General features: G+C 46.6%; 1 protein-coding gene across 2 annotated transcripts; it reads left to right on the top strand.

Moving 5' to 3' along the window:
• Positions 1 to 784: 784 nt before the first annotated feature.
• ZGLP1 (zinc finger GATA like protein 1) lies at positions 785 to 11,432 on the top strand. 2 transcript variants are annotated; one of them, XM_083421259.1, is made up of 6 exons: positions 785 to 812; positions 2,478 to 2,999; positions 7,641 to 7,735; positions 8,487 to 8,580; positions 10,173 to 10,304; positions 10,429 to 11,432. In XM_083421259.1, exons 2-6 carry the CDS (start codon positions 2,497 to 2,499, stop codon positions 10,457 to 10,459), a joined length of 855 nt encoding a protein of 284 aa, XP_083277385.1. In that variant the 5' UTR covers positions 785 to 812; positions 2,478 to 2,496; the 3' UTR covers positions 10,460 to 11,432. The 2 variants fall into 2 exon arrangements, 1 of the variants encoding a protein (XP_083277385.1); XR_014506666.1 differs by lacking the exons at positions 785 to 812; positions 2,478 to 2,999; positions 7,641 to 7,735; positions 8,487 to 8,580 and adding an exon at positions 9,627 to 9,712 and having other exon boundaries at positions 9,781 to 10,304; positions 10,429 to 10,445.
• The last annotated feature ends 2,406 nt before the right edge of the window (positions 11,433 to 13,838 follow it).

A 13,838-nucleotide genomic window follows, 5' to 3' on the forward strand; every position in this document is an offset into this window, starting at 1 on the left:
TCGTCCCCTTCTCCTAGATCGGAACCTGGGCACCGGTCCCTGACGGTAGGCAGGAGAATCCAATTTAACTTTAGGAGCCCACGGAGAACAAGCGAGGGCTGCAGCCTGCGGACGATAAACTCCGTAGGGTTTACTTTCGAGTCAATGTCCATAAGATCGGACTGTGCGGGCTGATCTATACGTATGTCTTGCATGGGCGAAGTCATAGGGGTGCAGGGGGACAGCTGCACCCCCCAAGTCAAGTAAATAAATTTTATTAACTGACTAGTTGTCGCAGATAACTCGGTTCTACCCCCCAACATAAAGTTGCCTCCCTAAAATAAATCCTGGCTACGCCCATGCTGCTAGGGAATAAATCCCCTTTATCGGAAGACTAAAAACTGCTTAGGATCGGCCTGCGAGACCGATTCTTCTCGCGCTTCCTCGAAAGCAAGCCCCCACCTGGGCGTGCCGATGCCTACTCCCAAGTAGCCGCGCGCTCAGGGGACCGGCTTCCAAGTCAGCAAGCATTGGATCCGGCCTTGGGCACAGCTCCACGCGCCGGCGTCTGCTCCATGATTCCGCTGCGGGTCAAATCGGCTAGCTGATCCGACCCGAACGCTGCTTCCCGCGTGCGGCCCGGGCTGCTCCTTTGCGCGCGCGCTGCCCGGGATCGCCAGCCCGCCAAGCGGCGCGAGCCTCCGCCATTGGCCGAGGACTGGGGCGTGGGAGGGGCGCCTGAGGGGAGAGGCAGCAGGAGGGCGGCTCCGGGGAGGTCAGTCGGGGGGGAGAGGACGGGCGGAGCGGGACGAGGCGCCGCCTCGGCAGGGCTGGTGAGACAGAGGCGCCGCTCCTTGGCGCAGCCCCGGGAGGAGCGGCGGAGGGTCGCCCCAGCTGGGCGGGGCAGGGCGCCGTGGGCCTCCCCCTGGGTCTTTCCCCCAGGGCGCGGCCTCGCCTTGCCTCAAAACCCTTGGGAAAGGAGCGCGAGCGAACAGCTTCCACTGAAAGGACGAGTCCCTTCCTCCTGAGGGGAAAACCGGCGCTGTGGGTTCGCCTTCTTCCCCAGGTGGTTGTGCTCCCAACTCAGCCGCCCAAATTACTCGAGGAATCCTCCTCAGAGTCGGGTTCCCTTCCTTCTCATGCCCGCCTTCTGCTGAAGTGATCCTGGGAGATACAACGAGGGCCGTCAAGGGTCGTCTAGTCCTGCCACTTGTGCAGGGCCGGATTGAGGTTTGACGAGGCCCTCAGCTACTGAAGGCAATGGGACCCTTTCTATGTCCAGCTGTCCTTTGTCAACAACAAATGGTCGCTGTGTTTTGGGTTGAATACATGGTAATTTATGGACCTAATAGGCGTTTGCACATAACAAACACAGAGTCGCTCCTCGTCCCGCCCCTTCAGCTAGTCTTGGAAGCGGGCATCTCCGAGCCCGGCTTTTTTAAGACCTTCATTTCTGTACCTCAGGAGTAACGAAAATCAATCCGTGGGTTCTCTCTCCTTATGCCACGCCCGCCCGCCCGCCTCCCAGTCGGGATAACTTGGGGAAGCTCCTTGGTACCAGGAAGGTGCTCATTACAAGGAATTCCTGAACTTAAAAGCAACTGTTCGGAGTTAGTTTTAAGTCCCTGCTTCCACTAGCCCAGGGCGCACAAAGGCAGGTGGTGTGTGGGGATCTGGCCAAGGGGATCTGGAAGTATCTGACAGTTCGCAGGGAACGATCCGCTCTGGCTCTGAAAGTGTGTCCGCGCCCCTAACTGGGCTGGCCGATCAGGTCCCGAATGATGCCGCGCTGACATCCGGCGCCCCCGGGCTGCTTTGGGCTTTTCTGCTCGCCGCAACAGCCCTCGGGTTCCATCTACTGGCTATCATTGGGAAGCGTTAAAGAGCCCCGGGTGTGTTAACTGTGCGAACTTCGAGAAGGACACTGCTGCGAGTTAATCGGAGGCTTTGCTATTGCTGCAGCTCTCGAAAAAGCTGCGCTTGGTTTTGGCCACTAGCCCTTCCGTCCTGTCCTGGGGGGCTGAGGGCAGAGCGGAGGGGGGCTTTTCTCTGGGTTCGTTCCCTCGTGGCCGCAACCCACCCAGAGCCGCCCCGTGGGAACATGAGCCGCGTGGATGTCGACATGTGCTCACGATCTTGCCTCTCATAGAGTTCGGGGGGGGGGACGCGATCGCCAAGCGCGAAAGTGGCTCGCTCGGACGCCGGGCGGCTCTCCCCCCCCCCCCAATTTTTAAAATTAGTTTTCACAATATTATAGACAAACAGACACACAAGACAAACATAAATCATAGCCTTATTAAAAATTACACTTATTAACTTTGTTAAGTGACTTCCTCGCTTCCCCTTGGTTGAATTTCATTGCATGTCCTTTTAACGGTTTTCCAAATCCCAATTCTTATGAAATTTAACTTAAACATTCACATCCTTAGATCTTCACCTTATGGAATTAAACATATTCCCGGCTGACGCGCTGCCCTCTGCTTCTCCCTCCTCCGCAGGTGCGAGCCCCTCGGCGCCATGGCCTGCTGCCTCCAGCTCTCGGAGCCCAGCGCGCTCAGCTTCCTGCAGGAGACCGCCCAGCTGCTCTCCCCGCCGGAGCCCATCGGCAGAAAGCCAGACAGGCCGGCGGGCCGGGAGGCGCGCCCCCGGCGCAGCGCGTCTCCAGGCGCCGCTCTCGAGCCCTTGGATGCCCTGAGCCTCATCAGCCTGCACTGCGCCAGCCTCGGCGCCAAGCCCGCGGATCGGAGCGAGCGCGCAGAGACCGGCGCGGCTGCCCGGGAGAGACTCCCCGGCCGGCGCCGGCGCGCAGTGGGCGCGGAGGCGCAGCGCGGGACGGACGCCTTCCCTGCGGCCGAGTCGCCGCGGGCCGGGAGGCGAGTCTCCCGCAAGCAGCCCAGACCCCAGCGGAGCTGCGAGGCCAGGGACGCCGCCTTCCAGGGGGTCACGTTTCGGATGCAGCTGAGCTTCTGCCGAAAGAGCTCCGGGGGTTGTCGGCTCCTCATTCGCCCGCGATACAGCAGGTACAGCCGCCACCTTGGGAAAGAGCAGGTTGCGTTTCTCTTCTGCTTGGCTGCAAACGCAAAGCCGGCATGAAACGTTTCATGGGATGCTTTGCATTTTCCGCCTCGTCTTTAACGGCCCCTTAGATCCCCGAGAGGGCATAGATGTACCTCCTGTAGTCTGCTTCTATGGCAGTTCCCAGGCCATTCAGTGGGGCTTCCTCCGGTCCGGAGCAAGTCTACAGGCAGACGTCTTGTGGTAAGGAGGAGGCCTAACGGGGGGCCTGATGGGGGGAGTACTTGCAGGATAGCCAAACCTAAATACAGGCAGCCTAATATGTTTGAAGTTAATGAGTGACTTCCAGCCGCATTCATACTCAAGAAGAGATCTAATGAAATCAATGAACTCCAGTCTTCTCTCAGTATGAATAACACTGGAGTCGAAAATGGATTTTTGTTAAATTAAAAAGCACCTAGTATAACAGCACTTTTGTATTTATTGGTTGGATTTCTGAAAGGCAAGGGCAGATTTCCCGCTCAGTTAACAACCGAGGTGAATCTTCTTGGCACATGATATGTTGGCTTCTCTTGTTATTGGTGCTTGCATGATGCAGTTTTACAAAGGACTTAAATGTATTTAGAAGTCTTTTTTTTAACAAAAAAACAGCATGGCGGGGATTGGCCAATTTGGATTGAAAGCATAGCATGGAAGGAAGAGGTGTTTTGCCCCTTAACATCCTGAGAATAAAAGTTCAGAGCAGACAATTTCAACTAACAAATTATGTCTTCCTGACTGCCTCTTTCTTAGAACACTGGATAAAACAAATTCTATTCAACATGTTGGAAGGGTGATTAATGCTGCTGTATTTTCAACCACACCTGTGATGTAATTTTGACATGTTCATTTAACACACTATTATACCACTTTAAACAGCCATTGCTTCCCCACAAGGAATCTTGGGAAGTGTAATTTGTTAAGGGTGCTGAGAGTTGTTCTCCTCCCTTCTCCTCACAGAACTACAATTTCCAGAGTGGTTTAATAATCAATCCCTCTGCCCAGGGAACTGTAGCTCTGTGAGTGGAATATCCCAATCTGGTGATAACAGAATGATGCAAGGAGTGAGCTGTAGAACAGGTGAGGTCCCTGCAGACTGGAGGCGGGCAAATGTTGTCCCCACCTTCAAAAAGGGGAGAAAAGAAGACCCAGGTAACAACCGACCGGTGAGCTTGACATCAATACCAGAAAAGGTCCTAGAAAAATAATTCAGCAGTTAGTCTGTGAGCACTTAGAAAATGATGCTGTGGTTACTAAGACCCAGCATGGGTTTCTCAAAAACAAATCATGCCAGACAAGTCTGGTGTGTATGTATGTATATATGTGTGTGTGTGTGTGTATATATATATATATATATATGTTGTTGTTGTTTAGTCATGTCCGACTCTTCGTGACCCCATGGACCAGAGCACGCCAGGCACTTCTGTCTTCCACTGCCTCCCGCAGTTTGGTCAGACTCATGTTTGTAGCTTCGAAGACACTATCCAACCATCTCGTCCTCTGTCGTCCCCTTCTCCTTGTGCCCTCCATCTTTCCCAATATCAGGGTCTTTTCCAGGGAGTCTTCTCTTCTCATGAGGTGGCCAAAGTATTGGAGCCTCAGCTTCACAATCTGTCCTTCCAGTGAGCACTCAGGGCTGATTTCCTTAAGAATGCGTGTGTGTGTGTGTATATATATATATATATATATATATATATATATAAAATTACAAGCTGGATGGATCAGGGGAAATGTTGTGGGTGTAGTGTATCTTGATTTCAATAAGGCTTTTCACAAAGTCCCCCACGATACTCTTGCAGAGAAGCTGGCAGAATGTGGGCTGAATGAGGTTACTGTTAGGAGGATTTGTAGCTGGTTGACTGACTGAGCCCAAAGAGTACTCATTAATGGTTCCTCGTCGTCCTAGAAAAAGGGACAAGTGGGGTGCCACAGGGTTCTGTCCTGGGCGCAACATCTTTATAAAAAGCTTGGATGAAGGAATTGAGGGGATGCTCATCCAATTTGCAAACAGAGAGGGGATTCAAAATGACATTAACAGATTGGAGAACTGGGCCAAAACTAACAAAATTAATTTCAGTTAGAACAAATGTAAGGTTCTACACTTAGGAAGGAAGAACCAGCTGCACAAATATAAGATGGGGGACACCTGGTTTACCAAGTGTGAAAGGGATCTAGGGGTCTCAAAAGCTTAGTATGAGTCAACAGTGTGATGCAGCAGCAAAAAAAGATAATGCCATTCTAGGCTGCATCAACAGAAGTATAGTGTTTAGATCAAGAGAAGTAATAGTCCCACTCTATTCTGCTTTTGTCAGACCACACCTGCAATACTGTGTCCAATTCTGGGCACCACAATTTAAGAAGGATATTGACAAGCTGAAATGTGTATAGAGGAGGGCAGTCAAGATGATCAAGGGACTGAGATCTGATAGTCATCTTCAACTATCTTAAGGACTGTCACATGGAAGATGGAGAAAGGAGATTCAAAATCAACATCAGGAAGAACTTTCTGACAGTAAGAGCTGTTTGACAGTGGACTAGACTCCTTCATTGGAGGTTTTAAACATCTGTAATGAATGCTTTAGTTGAGATTTGTCCATTACAGGAGGTAGGACTAAATTACTCTTGGGGTCCCTTCTAACACTATGATTCTGTGATTCTATGGGAAGGGTAGCTAATGCCACAGAATACAGAATCAGGCTTCAATGTGATTCTAACAGATTGGATTCAACAGGGACAAATGTCAGGTTCTGCATTTAGGCAGGAAGAACCAGCTGCACAAATATAAGCTGAGGGACACCTGACTTGCTAGCAGTATATGTGAAAAGAATCTAGGGGTCTTTGTAGACCACAAACTGGACGTGAGCCAACAGTGTGATGCAGCAGCAAAAAAAGCTCATGCTATTCTGCATCAACAGAAGTCTAGTTTCCCAATCAAAGGAACTAATAGTACCACTCTATTCTGCCTTGGTCAGACCACACCTGTAATAGTGTGTCAAGTTCTGGGCACCTCAATTTAAGAAGGATATTGGCAGGCTGGAACATGTGCAGATGAGGGCAACCAAGATTATCAAGGGTCTGGAAACCAAGCCTTATGAGGAACAGTTGAGGGAGCCATCTTCAAACAGCTGAAGGGGTGTCTGTCACATGAAAGATGGAGTAAGCATGTTTTTTGCTTTGGGGGTAAGACCAGAACTAATGGATTCAATGGAAGGACTAAACATCAGGAAGAACTTTCTGATGGTAAGAGCTGTTTGACAGTGGAATGGGTGGACTCTCCTTTCTTGGAGGTTTTTGAGCACTGGTTGGATGGCCATCTGTCATGGATGCTTTAATTGACATTACTTCAGTGCAGGGCATTGGTCTAGATGACCCTTGGGGTTCCTTCCAAGTCCACAATATATGATTCTATGAATAGGGGTACTCCAATAACTCTCAGCATCCTTTACAATTTTCTGGATTCTTTTGGGAGAAAAGAGGCAGTGCGGTGTAATGGTTTGAGTCTTGGGCTAGGACCTGGATTACCTCACAGGGTTGTTGTGAAGATAAAATAAGGGGGGGGGGAATGCATGTACGTACACCACCTTGAGCTTCTTGGAGGAAAGTTGAAGCGCAAATGTAATATACAGTATACATATGCCATGATTATTTAAAGTGGTGTAATAGTGCTTTAAGCGGGGACGCGGGTGGCGCTGTGGGTTAAAGCCTCAGTGCCTAAGGGCTTGCCGATCGAAAGGTCGGCGGTTCGAATCCCCGCGGCGGGGTGCGCTCCCGCTGTTCGGTCCCAGCGCCTGCCAACCTAGCAGTTCGAAAGCACCCCTGGTTGCAAGTAGATAAATAGGGACCGCTTACTAGTGGGAAGGTAAACGGCGTTTCCGTGTGCGGCTCTGGCTCGCCAGAGCAGCGATGTCACGCTGGCCACGTGACCCGGAAGTGTCTTCGGACAGTGCTGGCCCTTGGCCTCTTGAGTGAGATGGGCGCACAACCCTAGAGTCTGTCAAGACTGGCCCGTACGGGCAGGGGTACCTTTACCTTTTAATAGTGCTTTAAATGTATGGGGCAGAGGGGCCTTAACTCTGAAATATTTTCAGTCAGGGAAGGTAAATATAATTGTAGCTCCATTTCAGGGATGATTTACATATAACTCTGGAAGGTGCCTATATGTACAACAGGCTTTAAATACCTGGCACTGATTTTACTACTCCACAGGCTTTCACGTTCATTAATGCTTTCTTTTTAAGCATGTGTTGTATAATTCTAGTAACCCTCGCTTATTTTGCTTCTGTTTGTAATGGAAGTGGATTAAGTGGCAAATGATGATTCTAGAAGATGTCACAGGTTTCAAATCCCTCACTCAGCAATAGATAATTTAGAATGATGTTTAGGTGTCCTTGAATGCATGACTCACCTCTCAGCCTCAGTTCCCCAATCATCAAAATGGGAATAAGGTGGCCTGTTCTGGAATGACTGAAGACACGTGAGATGAGGGAAAAGGTTGTTGGTTCTCTTGAGTCTCAGGAATCACTGCAGAGTGCAAAACTAAGTCAATTAGTTTAGAAATTAGATTTCCGAAGCAGATCTAAAATGCTGTACATCTAATCTGTGTTCAGTGGAAAACTTGGGAAAAGAAGCCGAACCCCTTTAGCAAGAGAAGAATGCAGAGCTGGCAGTTCCAAGGAGGAAGAAGGATGTCCCTCTACCCACAGTATGTCAATAATTTAGGCAATAAATACTTGTAGTATCAGCTGGCAATATTTGGGATACTAAGGACAAAAGAAAAGCTTGTTGTGATAATTTTTTCTCCAGGAGAAGTACAGAGTGGGGAGGGTCTTGTTCCACTTGCCAAGCATGTGGTTTTTCTGTAGCAAACCAATGAGCGTTGTTGTTTCACCTATTGGTAAGGCTAGTTTTTTGAAAAACGAAAACAAAGGAGGGGGTATAACCCCTATTTCAATGTATTAATTTTTTTAGAAAACCATCCATCCCAGAGTCGCTTCACGCCATTAGTGGTTGCTGTAATAAACCCATGAGCGTGAAAGGTGGTGGGGGGGGGGGTTACTTCCCTAAATACTCAGTATGCCTTAACGGTGTGTTGTGCTGAACTAAGTGTAGCCATGTGCAACTTTCCTAAACACTTTAAGGGCTTACTGTGGGAAAGGCAAGTGAAGTTTGGCTGCTGTATCATCTGAGCCAGTTCTGACCTCTCAGTCTGATCACTACTCAGCTGAGTAACTTTTATTGACACTTTGAAATGCTGTTCTGGAATCTTTTGATGAAGTAATATTCCAAATAAGGTATGCCAGGCTGTTTGAAATTAATACGCAGGAGGGAGGTGCTTTGAACATCCAATAAACATTGAGCATTGTTTATAATAAGATTTGTATTAATCCATTAAATACCACCCAGGGTTGTGGCTTATAAACTGCTGTTTGACCCAGTTGCCCTTTGTCTTTAAGGGGATAAGTGCTGTGCTTCTTGCAAGACCAGGAAAACACCACTATGGAGAGATGCTGAAGATGGGACCCCCCTCTGTAATGCTTGTGGCATTAGGTACCTTATGACTGCTGAAATAGCATGGCGTATTTCTTGTTGGTTTCCTTAAAAGGTATGCCCAGCATATCTTCTGGCAGTGCAAAAAGTTTAAAAGATAATACACAACAGCACTGAGTACAACTTGCCATGCAGCCTGAAAAGGCTCTTCTCTGTTATCTGAAGCCTGTGGTGAGATCAACAGATTTAGAAGCGATCGCAGCTCTCCTAGCGACAGCTAGAATTTGCATCGCTAAATACTGGAAGTCTGAAGCAATTCATTAGTTGAAAGATGGGCTGGAGAAGACGCAGCAAGTGCTAACATGCATTCAAATGACATGCTAAATCACATAAGCCAGAAACCAACATGAGCATAAGTTCTTAGAGTGCTGGGTGCTGTTCATACGTTTTTGGAATGAAGGAGTTGTGGACAATATCTACCCTTACAGCTTATCCTCAGTGATCTGACTCCTAGATACTCTTTCTTATTCTTCCCCTCATTTGTGGCATCTGCTAGTATTATTTTAATATTTCAATAGGCTAAGATACTTACCTGTGTAATGGTGTCTAATGAACTCTGCCATTCTTCTCTCCATTTATTTTTGATTTTTCACTATATAGGCACCCCCCCCCCAAAAAAAAGCGATGATGAGACAAAAGCGATGATCTGAACTGCATGGCAATATGAAAGAATTTATCTGAGCTTTTTTAAAACAAGAAATAAAGTTACACCCAACTTTTCACCACAATTTTTAAAAAGCTACAATGGTCAAAATTTTATACATTGAAGAGTAACACATTAGAACAGTATGTATTGTGCAAGAGCATCCTGAAATAAAACAATTTAACCTGTTTGTTCAAGGCTTATTCATCTAAAAGGGTCTAACACTTACCACTGTACAGAAACAAGCTGTAACAAATTATCTACTTAATTGTGGGGTGCTACAGTATATAACAAGGGACGCGGGTGGCGCTGTGGTCTAAACCACAGAGCCTAGGGCTTGCTGATCAGAAAGTCGGCAGTTCGAATCCCCACGACGGGGTGAGCTCCCGTTGTTCGGTCCCAGCTCCTGCCCACCTAGCAGTTCGAAAGCACGTCAAGTGCAAGTAGATAAATAGGTACCGCTCCAGCGGGAAGGTAAACTGCATTTCTGTGCGCTGCTCTGATTCGCCAGAAGCGGCTTAGTCATGCTGGCCACATGACCCGGAAGCTGTCTGCAGACAAACGCTGGTTCCCTTGGCCTATAGAGCAAGATGAGCGCATAACCCCAGAGTCATCCATGACTGGATCTGGGGTCCCTTTACCTTTACAGTATATAACAGGCCACAGCACTTGAGGCCATTGCAGTCTGTGGGCCACGCTCAGTGAAGCCCCAACACGATGCCGATTGACCCATATCATATGCCACCATCACCTTTCTTTCCTATATCCTGGCATCTGGGATGCTTAACCTGATGTTTCACCTGACACCCCTCTGAAAGATGATGCATCTCTGCTTTCATGCCATTTGGAATTAACTGGGATATTGGGGTGGTGGAGGTTACTGCAATCAGACCAAAATGAATGGAATGACCTGCCACATGACTTAATAAACTCTGTTTTTGACCTTCAGGTACAAAAAGTACAGAATCCGGTGTTTTCAGTGCTGGAATATTCCAAAGCATGGTGGGAATCCCTTTTCTCATTGTTCCAGTTGTGGACGCAGGCTGCATTTAGTTGCTGCCCAGGAGAAATCTCGGAAAAGGTAAAGGGGCAGGCGGCGGGAGAAGCAGCTTCTAAAACATACCAGCCCTACATTAGCCCTTCACCGGCAGGAAGAAAACACAGCTGCTGCCAACCTAAGGGCTCTCTTTTCTTTCCATTTCTAGATGTGGAAGCTTTCTAAGGGTTTGCAGTTAGCTGGATATCAAAACAGCTCTTGGGAAATCTGGCTGACTTGTCGGAAGGGTCTGGCTGAACAGCCTGGCAGATTGGTCATTAGGAGGTTCAGTGGATGAAGCACTCTTCTTTGTTTGTCTTTGTCTTTTGTTTGTACGCTGCTTTTGTTTTTTAAGTCAGTGCTATGTGTCGTATGTTGGGTGTTTGTTTGCAGTGTGTGGGAGGAGGCAGGAAAGAAGGGGATGTTTTTTGCAAGGAAAAAAGTGTTTGTTTCCATTAACTTCCATAAGCAATTGGGGCTACATGCTGGAACAGAATGCAACGTTCCCATTGAGGATGGACATATTGAAATTGCTTTCAGGCAGTGGCTCCCACCCAACTTTTTAGCACTTTGGGTTGCTGCCGTCTTGTTAATAGTTCTTTGTAGGGATGGACTGGAAAGTACAAAGAAACATTTCCACAAACTATAAACTTTGGGAACAGCAGTCATTGAGCAGTTGTGGTGGGGGAGGGAGTTTGTTTAAAAGACATGAAATGAAGCTCTTTCATGAATTCCTGATGAATTTCTATTGCACTAAATATGGCAAGTGTAAATATATAATATTTATGATACAAAATATTTATATACTTGATTCAAATATTTGGTGGGGATGCTGATAATTATCCTTTGTTAGTACAACATGCAGCATTGCTGAATGTGTCTCAGAAAGTGTGTCCAACCAGGATTGTGCCATGTGGCATTTTCTTTTCAAAGTGGTATTTATTTTTGTAAATAGTGTTTATATTTGAAGTATTTGTTTTCTGTATTCTCCCTTACGTAGCACAGCCAAAAGAAAATGAAAATAAAAAATGTTGTGAAACTGAAACAATTACTCTGATTTTCCTGTAATTTTTTGCTTACTATCCCAAGTCAAGGTTTTGTTCAAGAGTACTGAGCTTCTTGATGGTTATTTTGCTGGTTATAAGCTTCTGCAATAAATATTATTTATTGTAACTAAGTGTAGGAAATTCTTTTAATTTCTAAATTTTCAGTCAAACTTGGAATAAGGCTTTGAGGGGCAGGGAAGCAGGGAAAGTAGCCTGAGAAACACACAATTGAATTTAGGTGTGGTTAGGCAATTACTGTACTACTTTGTAGTCCTTATTATAACAGTACAGTGGTACCCCAGGTTAAGTACTTAATTCGTTCCGGAGGTCCGTTCTTGACCCGAAACTGTTCTTAACCTGAAGCACACTTTAGCTAATGGGGCCTCCTGCTGCTGCCGTGCCGCCGGTGCCCAATTTCTGTTCTTATCCTGAAGCAAAGTTCTTAACCTGAAGCACTATTTCTAGGTTAGTGGACTGTGTAACCTGAAGTGTATGTAACCTGAAGTGTATGTAACCTGAAGCGTATGTAACCCGAAGCGTATGTAACCCGAGGTACCACCGTAGAGGAAACCTACAAAATAGGAGCTCATGATTTGCTTGGGATTTTGATGGTGGCTAGCTGTTGGCCTCTAGTAAAACGGTAGAAAATTCCACAAGAGACCTTGGGAAATGATCTGGACCCAACAAGCCTTACAGGGGCAAACCCCTAAAACTGATCCATGCTACTCCTCCCCACCCCCGCAAGTGCCCTAAAGGTCCAACTGAATTGGATAACAAGCTGCCTCTGACAACAGAGCCATCATTAATTCCCTTCTCTTTCCACCTCCCTACCCCAGTACAGAAAGCCAGATCCAGTACAGTGGTACTGTACAGTACAGTGGTACAGGTTAAATACTTAATTCGTTCCGGAGGGCTGTACTTAACCTGAAACTGTTCTTAACCTGAAGCACCACTTTAGCTAATGGGGCCTCCTGCTGCTGCTGCGCTGCGGGAGCACGATTTCTGTTCTCAACCTGAAGCAAAGTTCTTAACCTGAAGCACTATTTCTGGGTTAGCGGAGTCTGTAACCTGAAGCGTATGTAACCCGAGGTACCACTGTATGTGTCCTGCCAGATGCATTTTGGCCTGATGTAGTTTGACAGAGAACCATGGTTGTCATAGCAGAGATAAGAAACCAAGCTGCCACAGACAAGACTAACTTGGTGAGGATGTACAAGTTACCCAATACAGTGGTATCTCGGGTTAAGAACTTAATTCGTTCCGGAGGTCCGTTCTTAACCTGAAACTGTTCTTAACCTGAGGTACCACTTTAGCCAATGGGGCATCCCACTGCTGCTGCCGTGCGGTTTCTGTTCTCATCCTGAAGCAAAGTTCTTAACCCGAAGTACTATTTCTGGGTTAGTGGAGTCTGTAACCTGAAGTGTCTGCAACCTGAGGTACCACTGTACCAAAAGCCTTTTAAGGTCTTCAGTGCCACATCTGAGGCATGGATTAATATTTTTGCCCATTGAATTCATATATTTTGCCCATTGATTCATATATATAGCTTCCAACCCTTTGATAAATGCTATCCCAAAGTGCATAATTTCCATAGTTCTCTTCATAAATGCCCAAGAGGCATTGTCAAATGCTTTTTCAGTATCCAGAAATATTAAGATAGCCTCTTTTTCATTCTTCTTTTCTAAGAGTTCGATAATATTCAATACATTGTTATTTCTTAATTGTTTTGTTGGTAAGCAGCCTATCTGCTCTTCATGTATATAAGTTTTAAAAATCATTCTCTGTTCAATGCAGTTTGTCCTTATCTCCTGCCTCTTTCATTCAAAGTTTCCTGGGAATTTCCTCTGTGGCCCCCTTCTTCGCTGCCATCACTATCTGTTTTAATTGTTTTTCTTTTACACCTTTATTGTTACTGGGTTTTTTTTTTGTTTTATTCAGAGATCCTTTCTTCCACCTCGCTTTGACCTGCGGCTGTTTTCTTCACTCTGCTGTACACCTACTATAATCAGGCTCAAGGGTATTTAGATATTCCTTAGATCTGCTGGCATTATAATACCTTCTCCCCCCCCCTTTCCCCCTTGCCATGTTCACACTTTACAGTCTGTGCTTCCTTCGCTTGTTTTTTCAAGTTCCACCACTCACATTATTGTTGTCGTTCTTGTTCTTGTTCTTTATTAATTTGTGTACTGCCCTTCATCTGTAGATCTAAGGGCGGTTTGCAACATAAAAATACAAGATAAAAACCACACACAATACGTAATAAAAACAAGGACAAAAACAAACCAATAATTGCTCCCCCAAACACATTTAAAAGGGTGCATCACACTGTTGACTCTTGTTAAGCTTGTGGTCTACTAAGACCCCAAAATCATTTTCACAGGTACTGCCAATAGGCCAGGTGTTCCCCATCTTATATTTGTGCAGCTGGTTCTTCTTTCCTAAGTGTAGAACCTTTTGGCCTTGTTGGAGTTCAGCATGGGCTCTTAAATTTATCTCCTTGAAATCTATGGAAGTAAGAAATGCTTAACTTTGG

Source organism: Podarcis tiliguerta (genome assembly GCF_965153285.1).
Source record: "Podarcis tiliguerta genome assembly, chromosome: 17".
Classification (NCBI taxonomy): domain Eukaryota; kingdom Metazoa; phylum Chordata; class Lepidosauria; order Squamata; family Lacertidae; genus Podarcis; species Podarcis tiliguerta.